The 17651-nt window shown below is 34.0% G+C and overlaps 1 protein-coding gene across 1 annotated transcript; it reads left to right on the forward strand.

Moving 5' to 3' along the window:
• The first annotated feature begins 844 nt into the window (after positions 1-844).
• LOC131626254 (GPI ethanolamine phosphate transferase 1-like) lies at positions 845-16840 on the forward strand. The gene is made up of 18 exons (XM_058897087.1): positions 845-1279; positions 2611-2802; positions 3318-3473; positions 7655-7948; positions 8871-9088; positions 9193-9267; positions 9480-9546; positions 9837-10159; positions 10381-10614; positions 10831-11018; positions 11518-11659; positions 11764-11872; positions 12906-13008; positions 13109-13298; positions 13877-13975; positions 14059-14117; positions 14434-14539; positions 15550-16840. The coding sequence occupies exons 1-18, from the start codon at positions 1036-1038 to the stop codon at positions 15712-15714; spliced, it is 2964 nt and encodes a 987-aa protein (XP_058753070.1). The 5' UTR covers positions 845-1035; the 3' UTR covers positions 15715-16840.
• The last annotated feature ends 811 nt before the right edge of the window (positions 16841-17651 follow it).

Below are 17651 nucleotides of genomic sequence, written 5' to 3' on the forward strand. Positions count from 1 at the left end.
TGACAGATACAAACTCACCCCAGCGCTTCGACATTTCCAGAACTTTCGGTTGGGGTTTTGCACTGTGTTGGCAACCCACATCTTCATTGTTCTACCACACCCACATCTAGGCAAATCATGTGACGAGACTGAACCAACCGTGCTCGCGCGTGAACTGCATCCGACCATGTTTCCACGAGGATTGAATTGAATGGACGAGGAAGAACAAGGTACGCAATTTTCAGGTTGGGGGAGTATGAAAACCCTAGAAATCAATTTATTTTGAAGAAGATAACACAGTCAGCAATTAATCATTTGCCACATCAGCCATTCAGTCAAAGCCCAGTCAGCATGTGGAGTAAAAGGGTGTGGTGAATTTGGCTTTACACTTTTATAAGGGTGTCTTCTTAAAAAAAAAGGTTCAGGGGGACAAACCCGAAACTCGCCCTAATGGCAGGGGGTGAATTGCATTTAACCCTTTAATTATTAACGCATTTTCGTGTTTTGAGATTTTAATGATTGAATCAAATTATAGATTATGGAATTGTTAGTCATATTAAAATGAATTTGGATTAAAAACATACAAACTTGAACACTATTTATGTCCACAATGCATGCAGAGAAATTTTCGAATATGCATTTTCAAAATAATAGATTACACCACAAAAGTATTTACAGATGCATCTCCGAATATAATTTTAATAAAAATATCAACAATGTGTTCAAAGATGCATCTCGAAAAATTGATGAGAGGGTTTTTAAATTTTCAAAAGTGCGATTCACAAAACAAAGGTGGAGAAAAAAGTTGCCTTAAATAATTGACTCGGCCTGGTATAGTATCCATTAGATATTGGACACAATCGGGTCATGGGTTATTCGCGGTTCATACCGAAAACCATCAACCAAATCTAAAGAATCGAAAATCAAATCAAATCCCAACAGAAGACAAAACTAAACCGAAGACGTGAAAAACATTCATTGAAGTCACTTCACACTTCACTCGTACTCTTTTTCGAACATTTGAACCTTACACCTCAAAGCTCGATCCAAGCAAAAATGCGCAGCGATGGGATCTTAGGAAACATAAACGATCAAGTAACAGGAGTCAAAGCCACCACGAGCAAGCGAGTGAAGTGGTTGCAGAGAAGGGAGCGATGGTTGGTGGTACTCGGTGTGATTCTTCATGCTGTTTACATGCTTAGCATTTTTGATATATACTTCAAATCTCCCATTGTTCGTGGTGTAGATCCTGTTCCTCCGAGGTTTTCTGCACCTGCCAAACGACTCGTTCTGTTAGTTGGTATGCCCAAACTCAAAATTCACATACACACGCTCGCACACCAACTGTTTGATGTTATGTTTCTTTCACCTTTTTAAGTACTAGTTGGTGTTGTTCAGTATAAATTACCAATATGATCGTCAGTGGTTTAATTTAATCATGATTGATATATAGTTGGGTTCATACCAATGTGATCGGTACATTAGACTCTCTTTGGTAAAAACATAGCAAGTAGTTGATAAGTTAGCTAATGGAAGATGGATTTATAATGGATATCGGATAAGCTAGAAATTTGAATTTGTAGTGTTCAGAATTCAGTTGAACTATTTGATAAATATGAAATGATAAAATATATTTTTGATTAATATATTGGACGGTTAAGAATAAGCACGAGAATAAAGTTAGTGTAGCAGAGATGAGGATGTTGCGTTGGATGTGTGGTAAGACTAGACATGATAGGATTAGAAATGAAAATATTAGAGAGTGTTGGTAGCACCTATAGTAGAGAAGATGGTGGAAAATAGACTTAGGTGGTTTGATCATGTAGAGAGAAGACATGTAGATTATGTGGTAAGGAGAGTAGATCAGATAGAGAGAGAAGTCAAACAACTAGAGGCTTGGTTGTTGTTCTTGTAAAATATTAAGAGTAAAATGGACAGAAATACTTGAGGAAGCTTGTAAGAAAAAGTTGTTTACAAATAGATCTATTTTGGTTATACGAGCTTATAAGCTTTTCACTATAAGCTCAAAATTGACCTTGCCAAACCGAGTCCTAATACCTGATTATTGTGTGTCAAAAAGTACTTGTTAAGATAAGTAAATCCCTAGAGTGTATTTGTATTTGTGGTGTCGACGTATTTGGCCACTCTGACAAACTGTAGCTTCACAAATATCACGTCCATAAAGCATTGGGGCACAATAATATGCCCCCTAAGTTGAATCCAAATATAGACTAGATATGCCTTGGCAACAAAAATTGAAGTTGTGAAACTAAAGTTGGTGTTGTCAAATACTTCCTCTGTCTCATGTTAATTGTTGTTTATGGTTAGAAACAATTTTTAATGTAAGTGTTGAGTGTACTAAATAATTTAAAGAATAAAATGAGTTTCATTTGTTAAATAATTTTATGTATGAAATACTAATTAGCTAAATTGAGATAAGAGTATAGTAGTGGAAAATATTAGTCGGTGTCGCTAGATGATTTAAACTGACAAATAGTTTGTGACAATTAAATGTTCAAAATGTTTACGAGACCAAATATCCTAATGAAACATTTTTTATGGGACGCAAGGGGTTTGAGCAGCATTGAGCAATAAGTAATAAAATTTTGATTTACTTGAATTTGGATGCAGCTGATGGTTTGCGTGCTGACAAGTTCTATGAGCCTGATTCGGAAGGGAATTACAGAGCACCGTTTTTGAGGAGCATAATTAAAAACCAAGGTCGTTGGGGGGTTTCTCATGCTCGCCCTCCTACTGAGTCAAGGCCTGGTCATGTTTCCATAATTGCCGGCTTCTATGAAGATCCTAGTGCTGTTTTGAAAGGTCTGTGTTATTTTCTCATTTTATATTTTTATATCTAACAGAAACACAAGGGCATGAGATGGAATGAAATTACTTCTCTATTAGTTGGATAATTTAATGATGAAAAATGAAGAAAAGAACTAAAGTCTGTTTGGATTGACTTATTTGAACTTATCTACTAGCATAAGCACTCGTGAGGTTGTTTAAGAAAACTTGTGAAAACAATTTATGTCCGTTTTCTGCTTATTTTCATAAGCTCTCCAAGATAGCTTATGAAAACAAGTTATATCTTTTACAAAAACAATTTAACTTATTTTATCTTTTGTTATAGAAATTAGCGTATATGTAAACACTTTTCATGATAAACCCTATGTTATAAGCTGCGAATTAAGCTGGTTACCCAAATAGAGTCTAATTTCAGATCATATTTTGAAAACCTCGCATAGGAACATAGTCAGCAACTTAGATGGTTAGCTAGGCTTGACTGTATTCTTCTGCCTAGTGTCTACTAAAAGATTGGTTTTGGTTTGTTACAGGGTGGAAGGCTAATCCTGTTGAGTTTGATTCTGTGTTTAACAGAAGCCGCCATACGATTTCTTTTGGAAGTCCTGACATAGTTCCGATTTTTTGTGGTGCCTTGCAGCATAGCACATGGGATACCTATCCACACGAGTTTGAAGACTTTGCAACGGGTAATGGTTTGAGTTTCACAGTAGTTTTTCATTATACGCTGTTTCAATAATGAACAGAACCTTTACCATTGATTTTTGTTTAAGACACATAACTTGGACCTTCATATAATACCTTAATGTGTTTGGAAAATTGGTTCTTCATGGTCTTGTTTTTTTTTTCTTTTTGGTTCTAGGTTCTTCTTGGTCTTTATTTCTATGAATAACAGCTTCATTTAATTATTTTATCCATGTGACAGACTCCCCTTAGTACCAAAAATATTTCATACAAGTGTACACCATTCTATTTCCTTCAAAATTCAGCCCTGTCTTTTCATTCTTTGGTACCAAATCAATTATCATGTTTAAAATTTAGTGGCATTATTTTTTATAAAAGGTTTTTATTTTTGAATTAGCTTCTTGAATTTTTGGCTATTGAACTATAGACTATATATGTTTAAATTTATTTTATACTAAAATCAATATAATAGCACATAGTTTGCATACCGTCTACTTAAAAATGCTTAGAATATATGAAATGTATCTCTTGATTATAGCCTAGAATTAGTTTTCAAATTTCTTTATATTTCATGCTTTTGTTTCCTTATTTGTTTAGCAATAGGAGTCTGATTGGTATAATTTCATGTACTGCTTAGTTTTTTGTTTGTATTGAAAAAACCAAATCCCTCAATGCAACCTACAGAGAGAACCAGAGATGAGAGAATAAAACTCAAATTCAGAGAGTGAGGAAGAGCCAAAAGGAGATATGATTATGTAATTTATATTAAGATATGTAAAAAAAATGTGACTTTTATTCATCTCAATTGAAGAAAACATTATTCTCTATCCATTTTTATGAACGACATTATATCATGGCCGTAACAGTGTTTCGGTGTGATTTTTTTCATTCTGTTAAAGTAGAAAAAACGGTTTTGTCACAGCCTAAATTGCATCAACGGACTTTATTTAAAACCTTGGACAGTATCTCTAGTTGATGCAGCAATCAACAACTTATATATTTTTAAGTTCCTTATCTCCCTTATTTGAAAACCTATAATTTCATCACGGGTGGTTTGCTCCATAATATGCTGTGACAAATATGTTATCAGGTTCCATAAAATTTGGTCAAGTGTGCATAAATTTTACAGTCCTTACTCGCAATTTCAACCGGCCTTATATCAATAATTATCAGCCTCGGATGTTTCAGGTATTGCATGACCCTAACTATCCTAAATGTCATATGGTCCAGTTGTCCTAGATGAAATTTGGCCCCAACTATCTCAGATTTGTGGTTATCAAGTTGAGATAAATACAGTATTATACTAAATTGGAAGACCTATTTCCTAAATTGTGAGTCAATTCTTTTATGAGTTTCAAGATAAATGATCAATAAAAGTATGGCACTTTAAAGAGGAAAATAAATAAGACAAGTAAAATTACAAAATAATTCAAGATTAAGTCATAAACAAAGTGACAAAAACTTAGTGCAAATGCTCAACAAAGTTTAATCTAACTACTCTCAACTCATTCATCATCTACAAGATAAATATCACTTGGTTAATCCACATCCTCTGGTATATAAGCAAGTAGATTCTTGTCCCTTAATTTCCATGCTCATTCCAAATAGTCCCTTGACTGTCTTGAATCTACAAGCGACTGGCTATTGTAAAAATTGATCCTTCCACCAGGATCATTCTCTCAATGGTATCATATAAACCAGATAAAACCTCACTATTCGAATTGAAGTTTTTGTCATGATGTAACCAAATAATATAAGGATTACGGAATAAACAAATAAACAAATTTTCAATTCTTAAAGTAACGCAGTTTGATGTCCCATGTCTAAAATAAATAATTGAATCCACATAAACCTTAAGCATCAACATGAAGAGGCCTACATAATGAAAAACTCAAACCAGTGTCAATTATGTCCCTCATATTTTTATATCTTGACTCTTGATTCTTGAAGTTTGCAGCTATTTGTTCTTTAAGTCTATTTGTAGTTTCTCAGATATATGACATGAAGTATGAGAATGAATCCACTTGTTAAGGTTTTAGACTTGCAGGTGGAGGATTGAAACTAACATGCTTATATCTAAGATGCTAAGGATAGTGCTAAAGCACAAATAGCCGCAAACTTCAAGAGTCAAGATATAAAAAAGGTGTGGAAGATAATTGATACTTATTTGAATTTGTAATTACACATACCTCAATATTAATCCTGTTTACTATCTTAATCCTTAGTGTTATGGATTGTAACTGTATATACTTTGGAGATCAAATCATATTACTTTGGTAATTGTAAATTTGCTTACCAGGATTTTATTGGTTTATATGAGATCAGTGAGAGATTAGACCCGATAGAAGGATCAGATTTTACAATTGATGATGGATAGATTTAACAATCAAGGGACTTTCTGATCAAAGATCATATACTCTGAGAAGAAACAGCAAATTTATTGATGCTTCTGTTTCTATACTTTTTAAATTGTGTATGTCATTTTATGCTTTTTTTCAGTATTTTTATCACTTTTTCATTGCATACATCTGCAAAAAATTCATTACTGGTGCTTTCCCACCCTTCCTCTCTTTACTTCTTTTTGGCGACCAGCAAACAAGCATGAGAAGTTGGGTAAATCAAGAAACATGGTTTTCTTGGAAGAGTAATGCTAATTTAACTTGTGCCCTAAGGGCACAAGTTAAGAGCTAAATGTAGTTTTTTTTAATTGTATATTGATTTTATTAAAAGTATATAATTAATTTTTTTATTACTTTTTTCAATACAAACTTTTCATTTGTGAAATTCTTAATACGTGCCCTTAGGGGGCACAAGTTAGCATTATCTTGTAAATTCAATTTTTTTTTGTAAATTCAAAAATTTGAAAGTTCTTGTAAATCTATGGCTCTAAACTTTTTAAGGCATTTAAAATTAGAAAGTTACCACCTCCATACTTAAATATAGGACCCTCTTAAGTTTTTGCTTTCTTCCATTTATTAAATCCTCTTCAAATTTCAAATTGTATTAATGATTTTTTTTACCCATATACTCCTAATTATCTTGCATCTTTTCTTCAATATGCACTAAATACTCTTATACAAACATCAAATAAGAGGATCTCTTATTCCACCCCTTGGGCTTCTCACGCACCATGCGCGATTCCAAAAATACCCCTGCTTCCAAGGTGTATCTACGGAAGCACCTTATTTTTTATTCAATGTTGATTTGTTCCGTAGGTGTATATACGGAATCTTCTCTTAACTAAATTATTATGAAATTTTCCCCAGGCGGGCGTGCTTCGACCGTGTCTCCGGGGCACAGTGTTTTCTATTTACATTCCCGTCTCTTAGAAAGAGCCGCAAAACTGGAAATAGCCTTAGTTCCAGCAGACCCAGTCATTCGAATCGACTTGAACTAATCGTGTAGCAAGGAGGTAGGCTTAGAGCCAGCAATCAAGCTAGAAAAGTCTGCGGCAGGGTACTTGATTCCGGTATCTCCTCCCGAAGGGACAACTTTGTGTAGTTTGTGAGCGCTTCAATTGTTCCGTAGGTGTATCTACGGAATCTTCTCTTAACTAAATTATCATCCCAATTTGTTCCGTAGGTGTATCTACGGAACCTTCTTTTAACTGAATTATTATGAAAATTTTCCAACGTTTACGATTTTAAACTACTTCCGTAGATACACCTCCGGAAAAAAAATCAAATTTTGGACAAAAAAAAGGTGCTTCCTGACGTATATCTTTGGAAGTAGAGAGCATAATTGGAATTTCACCGGGTGCCTAAGAGTATCAAGGGGTGGATTGAGATATCCTCTTAAATAATTCTCTCTTCTAAGGATAAACTTGTAAGATTCTACAAAATAGTCAATAAACTTAATACTCCAACAAACTTTCTGAAATTCCTGTGGTTTACTATATAGGATCTTATATTTAGATATGGAGGTAGTATAAAATTTGACTATATTTAATTCTAATTGTATAAATATTGAGAATCCTTTTCTCCATTATTTCAAACACTGCTACTTTTTAAAACTTTCTTACCGGTAAGTTATACAATGGTGTACTCAAAGTGTTATATTAACATTTTTTTCTTGATCTTGCTAATTAGGAATTTAAGATATTAAAACTAAACGTATTGGCAATTGATTTAATAAACTGTCCAATCCTTATTTTCATTAACTTGGTACTTTTCATTTCTTCATGCAGATGCATCATTCTTGGACTTGTGGTCTCTTGATAAATTTCAAAGCCTTCTTAATCAGTCCAATGAAGACCCAAAATTAAAGAAGTTGCTGCAGCAGGATAATCTTGTTGTATTCCTGCACCTACTTGGATGTGACTCTAATGGTCATGCACACAGGCCCTTTTCATCTATCTATCTCAACAATGTTAAGGTTGTTGACCATGTAGCTGAAAGTGTATATAATCTTGTTGAAGATTATTTCAAGGATAATCTTACATCATATGTTTTTACAGCAGATCATGGAATGAGTGATAAAGGTTGCAACACTTTTTTCATCATCTTTTTAACTGCATATTTTCTTATGTTATATTTCATTTCATAAAGAGACAAAGGTTGCAATACTTAAGTTTAAACTTGTTAAGTTCATTGAAGATGTTAGAAATGTTGAAGCAATAGTTTGTCAAAAGAATGCCTCAGTATAAACCAATCACTACTATTACTAGGGAAGGCAATGAATTATCAAGGAAATACTATAAATAATGCCTAAGTATAGACCAATCATTGATCGAGAAGGCGATATTACAAAGCTCAACATCAGTAGGGAAGGCAATGCATTATCAAGGAGCATATGGGTGTTCTGAATTCCTATATTTGGATTATTTTCAGCTTACTTTTTTCTTGATCTGTTCCTTAATCTGTTTATTACCATAAACAATGATAAGGATTTTCACCATGGTAAAAGTTTCCTTTGAGGTCAAGAGGAAATTTTCAATCATAAAACACCTAAACCATTTCTCCATTTCATTCACTGACATCTCTCTGTTTCTTTGTCACTTCTGTATAATAATTGAAGATGCCTAAACAATGTATCTTGTGGCTACATTGTGATTGATTTTTTTCTCCCCTCCAAATAGCACTCATGTCGGTCTGATAGAACTTGCAATTCCATATACTACGTTCTACTTCTACTCAATTGGAAACCATGTGATTCCGAAACTCTCTCTACAACTCTAGTTTAGCATTTATACTCTCAGTTGTCTCTCCTGATAGGATTATACCATCTACAAAATTGTGTACATTGAGTCATTGCTTTGGGGTTCTGTTACTTTAGACATCAAAGAATCTCTGGTTTCCAAGTAATTGAGTTGTTCTTTTGCTTGAATTCTGTTTTGGAATAAAAAAGGGTTTATATTATGCTATTGTGTTTCATTTAATTATTTATTTCATTTGTCATCATAGGAAGCCATGGAGATGGACATCCTACAAACACTGATACTCCTCTTGTTGTATGGGGAGCTGGTGTTAAACATCCATTGCCAGTATCGAGCAGCAATCATTCTGATCGCGGTTTTAGGTTTGTTGACGACCACGTGCATGACGCGCCAACACCAATTGAATGGGGCTTGCATGGGATAGAAAGGGTGGATGTCAATCAGGCTGATATTGCACCACTCATGGTTGTAATTTTTTTCTTAGAGGATACATGTTCAAGGCATGTTGCATATCTCTCTTTTCAATTTTAGGTTTCATTATCTGATGTACTTGTTCAATTTTCTTACAGTCTACATTACTTGGTCTGCCATGTCCTGTTAATTCAGTCGGTATTCTACCACGAGATTACATTAACATGACCAAGGTACCTTTAGTTCTGATTGATAACGGGCTCTTGATTTAGTGGAAAGCATGTTAATATGCTTTTCTTCAATATTTTCATTGGACTATTATGTAGTTTCTATGAATTGATCATCATTCTACTTGTGGTGAAAGGGTAGGAAACTAAAATTCATTTATGTGCTGAAGATAATCAGTTGATGCTCTGACTAAGATATAGTGTATACTATGTTCCAGGCTGAAGAAGTTGAAGCTGTTCTATCCAATACAAAGGAAATTCTGAACCAGTTTCTTCAAAAATCCCGTATCCTTCACATAATTTTTTTATTGTAGTTGAATGTAATGATTTTTCATTGTCTCTAGGCATCTTCCGTTTTGGTTTACATAAATGAAGATACATTTTTTTCTTCTTGGGAACAAGAATATGCCAAAGGGTGTAACAATAAATTGAAAAACATAAAGAATTCAGCAGTCAATTCATGAATTTCATGGGATACATGTTATATAAGGAAATAATAGAAATTATGTTTCTCTCTTGAAGACAATGTAGACAGAAAATAGATTGAAGATTGTTGGTTTCATTAACAACTTCAGATATAAAGCAGTCACAGTTGTTATACTTTAAACCTTTCAAACCACTGTCTCATTATTCTTCAATATTGGACAAACTTGAGGGTCTGATATTGGCTAAAGATTATGATGCTGCAATGGACTTATCCGAAAACCTTAGAAGCTTGGCATTGCAAGGACTTCACTATTTTCAGACTTATGACTGGCTGATGCTCATGTCTGTAATCACCCTTGGGTATCTTGGTTGGATGATCTACCTTGTTCTTCACGTTCTGCAGTCTTATACTTCACTGCCAGGAAATATTTTTGGAATGGAGCGAGCAGCTGAGAGAAATAGCCAACGAAAAGTAATGTTTGTGCTTAGTTTTACCAATACGCTGTTTTTCCTAATTGTTTTACCATTTTATTATTAACTTTGTGTGAGCTACTATTACATGGATTAAAATGTAAGAAAGGAATTTTGTGGAGAAAATGCACATATTTATAGAAAGAAAAATTCAATTATTAGTATTATTTATTTACTGTTCATACAAGCATTATCAATAATCTATGCTATCTTATTTTGCAGATATATCTATGTGGATGTATTGTGACTGGAATGATTTGTTTGCTATTTGTGCTGGAGCATTCTCCTCCTCTTTACCATGCATACATGATAATGACATCATTTCTATGGATTCAAATAATTAGTGAATACCAGTTTATGAAGGCACTATGGAAACACTTATTTGAAAGAAGAATGTACCGCATTATTAAGCTACTCGCCACTACTGCTGTCGCAGTTTTTATTGCTGAATTCCTGGTATGTATATTTTTCATAATATTGTCTAGCTAGCAGTTGAATTGTTTAGAATAACTGTTCAACTATATATACACAAGAGAGAATATCTCAAAATACAGAAAAATAGTTGACCAACCAAACTAAGATAGGAAAACCGAGATAATAATCCTAATAATGACTTGAGTCAACAATAGTAAGTTCTGTTTCATCTGATGAAATGTTTGGTATACATTGCAGGTTAACAGCTTCACTGATAGGAAACTCTATACTGGGTGTTTTTTATTAGCTGGGGCCACAGCTTCATTTTATCTTTTTAAATCAATTCCCTGGAGATCTGGCATACCGATATATGTCTGCATTTCATGTTGGTTTTTGTCTATTTTCACATTGATGCCAGCAGAAATTCCTGACAATAATCTATTAGTGTAAGTCACTTCCACTGAATATATAATTACCACACTGTTAGCAAAATTCCAAGTTTGATAATGTTTGGAAATGTTATGCTGAGACGCTGCTGAACTGAACTCACAAACTGTAACCTAAAAAACTAAGAATGGTACTTGAACACTTAATTGAAAGTTACATGATTACTTGAACACATAATTGAAAGTGCCGAGTCAGCACTTTCTGATGTAAAATCAGTTAGGTAGTTTTATTATTATGCCTATTTTTCTGTTGTATATAGACCAATGTATACTGTAATTTTCAGATGATAATTCATTCTGCTCAAAATACAGAAACCTTTGTAATATGATTTTTTCCTCAATTTCTCTCCAAACCTTGTGTTTTCCATTCCGATAGGATACTAAAGGGATATCTTTGTAAACTTATTTATCTAATTTCTCGTTGAATATTTAAAATAAGTACATATTAAGATTCCATCCATACAACACTGTTGAGCATGTCAAACTGTTATGTTTGCAGAGTTAGTAGTGGCGCTGTTATTATCATTATAGGAATAGCTGCGAGGTGGCTAGCTTTACATGCTGGAGGGAGTAAGTTTTGGCTAAGTATATGCAATTGTGAACTGAAAAATCCCAAATATTCAGCACTATTTTACTTTCAGGTTCATCTCGTCACTTCCTTGCCACTTGTGTATGAATTTTGGAAGCTTAGTTATGCAATAATATATGATAAACCCTCTGATTAACGTTTGTTCTCCGTGCCCAGGCTCTTTTGGTTGCTTTGTCTTCACTCATGGTGTATTTATCAACTACTCACAGAGCTGAAAAGCAAGAGTTGCTTGTATTTCACCAGTTGATAAATTGGAGCATTGCAGGTATAGTTTTGACTTTTCATTTTTCTCCCTTTTGTTTTTTAAACCAATGTTGTATCACACAGCTATACTTGCTCCTTGTATTAGATAGCTTACTGGTAAACACTTTAATGCTTACCCGTTTTTTCATTAGAAATAATGTATGATTTCACATTATGGGATCTTTTGTTCATGAAGCTGACCCCATCCAGTGAACAAACTTTGGTTGTTTTGTATTGATACATTATACTACTTTACCTCTTTGGATTTCCAATATGAAATGTCTAGCTCCAGCCTGCCTTTACATTATTAGAGTTTGACCTAACTCATCCTTACAAAACCGGTTGGTAAGGTGAGGAGTGTCCCTCTATATATATACTCTTTCAATGCTCTATCTCCATGGGACTTTAGGATCTTCCTAATACACCCCCTCACGCGCAACACTTTTTTTTTTGGGCTTGGTGCGTGGATATTAACGGTGGGCGGCTCATGGTCCGATCAATAGGCTCTAATACCATATTAGAGTTTGACCTAACTCATCCTTACAAAACCGGTTGGTAAGGTGAGGAGTGTCCCTCTATGTATACTCTTTCAATGCTCTATCTCCATGAGACTTTAGGATCTTCCTAATATACATAAAATCAATATGGATAGCAAACGGGGATTTATAGATTTGAATAATGTATTTAGTCAAGGTTTATTAATTTAGATTCTTTTAGTTTTATAAGTTATTGTTATTACTTGTATATGCTGTACTATCTGTCTTTTAGTTCTTCGCGGCTTCAAGCAATTGAATACTCTGCGGGATTTTAGATACTCTCATTTGTGGAGTAATCACCTTTTTTCATCTACTTTGACGTCTTTGCTTACGTCTATCTTTAGACATGATTCGTAAAGGACATTGTGATATCATTTGATTTTGATCTGTGTTGTCGGTCCCACATAGTAGGAAAATGCTTTGATTATAGTTGTTGCTGACTTCTAAATTTACCGTGCTGCATAAACCATTTAAAATTGAAGATTCAGTACAGAGTAATATTGACCACCTCTTCTTTAGGTTTTTCTATGGTACTCCCATTGTTTTCAGAAAATAGCATCTTATCTCGCCTAACTTCCATATTCCTTGGGTTTGCACCTCCATTCCTTCTTCTCTCCATTGGGTAAATCTCTTTAAACAAACCTTTTATAGATGCTCTCTGAATCTTTTGTTGATGTAATGATGCTTACGTTTTTACCCTTTCTATCTGGAATCCTGTGCAGATATGAAGCTGTATTCTATGCTGCTCTTGCTCTTGTACTCATGGCATGGATACTTTTTGAAAATACACTTTTCAACTTAAATATTAAGAACTCATCATCAAATTCCATTAAAAACGTTACGAATCATCTCATTCTTGGATATGATAATAGATCTTTGCAGCTCTCTGATGTGAGAATCCCATTGGCCTTTGTAAGTTTCATTTTTCTCAGTCTTTTTCCCTTCATTACTTGATTAAATTTGAGGATCCTTTTATTGAGTTAAGTAAATTAAATTAATGCTGCATAAAGCTTCATGAAATGATGCACATCCCTATCCCATTAACCTCCTCTGACTAGTATTTTTAAAATGGGATGGAATATTTTGGTTAACCTTAACAATTATCCATTGGGAAAAAAAAGAAACCTCAACAGTTATCCATGGTTTGCTTTTCATAGCTTTGCCCTGTCCATTGAATATCTTATCATACATCATTTTATGGTGCACCATCTTTCTTTTATGCAAAATTAGTATGCAAAAGCATCATTATTAATGAACAGTACACAATCTGATGCTATAAGAGACAATAGAAGGTACACAATATGACATGATTGAAGCATACTCTAATAATACTAAAAAATAGTGCTTATTAAGATTCAGTGCCAATCAAAGCATGTATAATTACGCATAGATTTCTTGTTATATTCATAATATAAATCAGATAGGCTCTAAGTCACTATTTACATAAATGGTACTTATTTGACATGTTAATGAATTACTGCATCATGCAGATGGTTTTGTTCAACATTGCCTTCTTTGGAACGGGAAACTTTGCCAGTATTGCTAGTTTTGAGATTTCATCAGTCTATCGGTTCATTACTGTCTTTAGTGTAAGTGAAAATTGAACTTCTTTTAATTTTTGACTTATTACTTTAATAAGCTTTTGTACTAATATATTTCCTCCCAATTGCAGCCATTTCTGATGGCAGCGCTGCTTATATTCAAGTTATTTATACCCTTTATACTTGTAATGTAAGTGCACTTTACTGGTAACACTATTTATCACTATCCCTTAAGTATACATCTTTGAGACTCAATTCCTAAAATAGATGGGAAGTCCTTTCTTGCCGCCAAAGCATCTCAAATAAATGATGTGTGATCATATTAACCTCTTAAGCTATGGATTTTCCCATGATTAATTGTCAGCATTATTTTTTTAAATATAAAGCTGGAACAATTTTTTTCATAGATAGATTTATTACTAGTTATGACTTGTAGCAGTTGTTGTGGTTCTATATCTTTCTTACAATTATTCTTCTAATATTACTTGCGCTGGACGGAATTGCAGATGTGCATTTAGTGCAATAACCAAACTTAACCAAGTTCCAAGGATGGGATGCTACTTTCTTGTTATATTATTCTCAGACGTGATGACCATTCACTTTTTCTTTCTGGTATACTCATTCTTTTCTTCATAATTTCATTTAGGTTTCATAGATTTTTATAGATTCTTTTGTCTCACAGCTCTTGATTTTTCATATCCTTATAATGCCTTTATTCCATTATTACAAATTGATCAAGCAAACAGATAGAAATGGCGTAAATGCTGGGAATGCTTTTCTTCTGTTACCATCAGCTTCTATGCTTTTTTCACCAGTTTTCTTTTTGTTTAGGCTCATAGCGCCATGTCCTTTGTTGTTTTCTTTCACTTTCTTAATCTATTATGTTAATTAAGATTTAATATATGTTTATTAATAAAAAATGATAGTCATGTTGATAATATGAAAGAGAAAAGGGTTTGAAAGACAGACAAGAGAAAAGACTATGTAAAAAGTTGGAAGCTGACAAACATATTACTTTTAGTACATTTAGAGTGAAGAATCTACAACGGTGTATTTGTCTACCAATGATCTCATTAATGAACTAATGAATCCCTGATTATCGTCCTTGATTTCAGGTTCACAACTTGGATTTATCACACTTTCCTACTTGGTCTTTTATAATAATTCTGGTAGTTTACATGGTGCTCATTTGATTCAAGAGACCAATGATATTTCTCACCCAAAATGATTAAAATACTCTAATTCTAACTTAAGCATAACCATTAACCAGTAATCATTTACATTGTGTCAAAATCAGATTTTGTGATACTAAATAATTCATATCTGCTGGATCCGTGCCTTGAAGATTTAACTATATTTTAGGTTGCCTATTGATTACCCAACACAAACCCTCCTCTTTTTTGGGTGTTTGAAATCAGCTATGTAATGCATAACTGAGAATGTGATCACAAAAAACTTCAATGATCGTCGTGTTAAAATGGCCTCTAGTCTACTTTCTTCATTATTGTCTTTTTACTGTAACTGCTAACGTCAATTTGGATATTTTTCATTAGCTAATTTTGATGCTGGGGGATAAATATTTGAGGTCAGGTATCTTATATATCAAAATTGATGGTTGGCAGGTTCGCAATACAGGAAGTTGGATGGAAATTGGAAATAGTATCAGTCATTTTGGTATCGTGAGTGCCCAAGTTGTTTTTGTTCTGTTACTATTTGCTCTCACAAATACATACACAAAAAATATCCAATGCAATTCAGCAGCGAAGACCACACGTAAGGCAAATTAGGTTTCACAACCAGTCTTATCATCATGGATGACTCTACACATTTCTTGGTGGTGGCCTTGATGGTTTTATGACCAACCCGCTTTAATGTTTCTACCCTGGCTAACTTTCACTTGGAATTTCTGGTGCTCGCTGATATTAATACAACTGGTGCTGAAATTTTGGAACGATATTCATTCCCAGCTATAGAATTCAAAAATGGGATTGAGGTATAGTGATGGTGAAGGCAAAGCAAGCAAACTCTATGCTGCAATACATCGAACCTTCATCGATGGGGTTTTCTTTTATATATTGCATTTGAGTTGTACACAACTGAGCAGTGGGCGAGTGTAGGTCCAGGTGATTTCATTGCACTTGCATTGCTTGTCCAAAGCAAGTGAAAAGAAGTTTTGATTTTATGTTATGTATATTGTAGTTGATGTAACTTTGGCTGTTTATGAGTGAGTATATATAGTTGGGAATTGCTTTATCTTTTCACTTGCTCAGATATAAAAGAGAAGCATATTGAATCAATGAAAGTGAAACACAAACCCATCAAGGACAAATATGATGTCAAAGTTGGATCTTGTTTGTTGAATCATTAATGCTATAATAGAGAGAATTATTTGTCAATACATTTCGATGTTAAAGTAAAGAGGAAAATTTTAAGCAGTTTTTTAAGTGATTGGAGTGAAGTGATAATACATAGGAGTTTACCCTTATTTATAGTAGTTTGGAATCCAAGAAAGACAAGTGGTGTGCTTTCATTGGAGTGGATGACAATCTACTAAGTTATTGCTTCAGTATGAACACAAGGGATCGTAAGAATAACTTACGATCTGGATTCTCTAATATTTGTGCGGGAACGTTAGAGTTATTTTGATCCATTTTTCACCGTTTGATTAATTGAACTGTTGCGATGATGCCATCTAATCAATTTTTTCAACCAAGAAAGTCAAAGTTTTGGAAAAGTGACTAACAAAACTAATTAAAATTTTCTGTAGAAAAAAACCATTTGCAATTTATTTCTACATTTTGCTTTTATGTCCTTTGTGGTCACTTGAACTGCCGTCAACTGTCATCAAGACAAAATGAAAGCAAAATTTAAGAATTTTTCTTCACCCACCTCCTAACCTTCTTGCCCACCCCTGGTGAATTTACCACAATACCCCTTGTTTTGGAAGTTCATTTCCGAAACTGTACTTTTTTTCTTAAAAAAGGTGTTTTAAAAAATGTATCTCCGAAAACGTATTTTTTTTAATATAAAATATTGATTTCGGAGATGCATCTCCGAAATAAAGTTACTTTTCAGAAAATGTGGTGTTTCGGAAGTTCATTTCCGAACGCACCCCCTTGGAGAATTCGGAAATGAACCTCCGAAAATATGTCTGGACAGAATAAAATGAAAAACAACAACAATTCGCTTTATTTAATCGGGTGAATATTACAACGATAATATTACATAAAATTAAAGTTACATATTGTTGAACACGGGTAGGTGGGGATGAGAGAGTGGTGGGGAGAAAAAAAGGCTTCCAAATTTCAAAAGGTGTACTACTGTAAGTAACAAATGACGGAGGAGGTGTAACCGGGGCCGGAACATATGACGGAGGAGGTGGATGTCCGGAGGAAGAAGAACCGGAGGTACGTCCACCGCGAGACAAAGGAGCCAATCAATGTAAGCTATAATTTATCATTATCATCAGGGGACGTCATTACAAAAAATTGGGAAAAAATCTTATTATTTTTAATCTTGATTTTTTAGAAATGACGTCCCCAGATGATAATGATAAACTATAGCTTACAATGATTGGCTCCTTTGTCTCGCGGTGGACGTACCTCCGGTTCTTCTTCCTCCGGACATCCACCTCCTCTGTCATATGTTCCGGCCCCGGTTACACCTCCTCCGTCATTTGTTACTTACAGTAGTACGTATTTTTATTAACATGATAAATCCAATA

The sequence above is a fragment of the Vicia villosa genome, unplaced genomic scaffold (assembly GCF_029867415.1).
Source record: "Vicia villosa cultivar HV-30 ecotype Madison, WI unplaced genomic scaffold, Vvil1.0 ctg.000278F_1_1, whole genome shotgun sequence".
Lineage (NCBI taxonomy): Eukaryota > Viridiplantae > Streptophyta > Magnoliopsida > Fabales > Fabaceae > Vicia > Vicia villosa.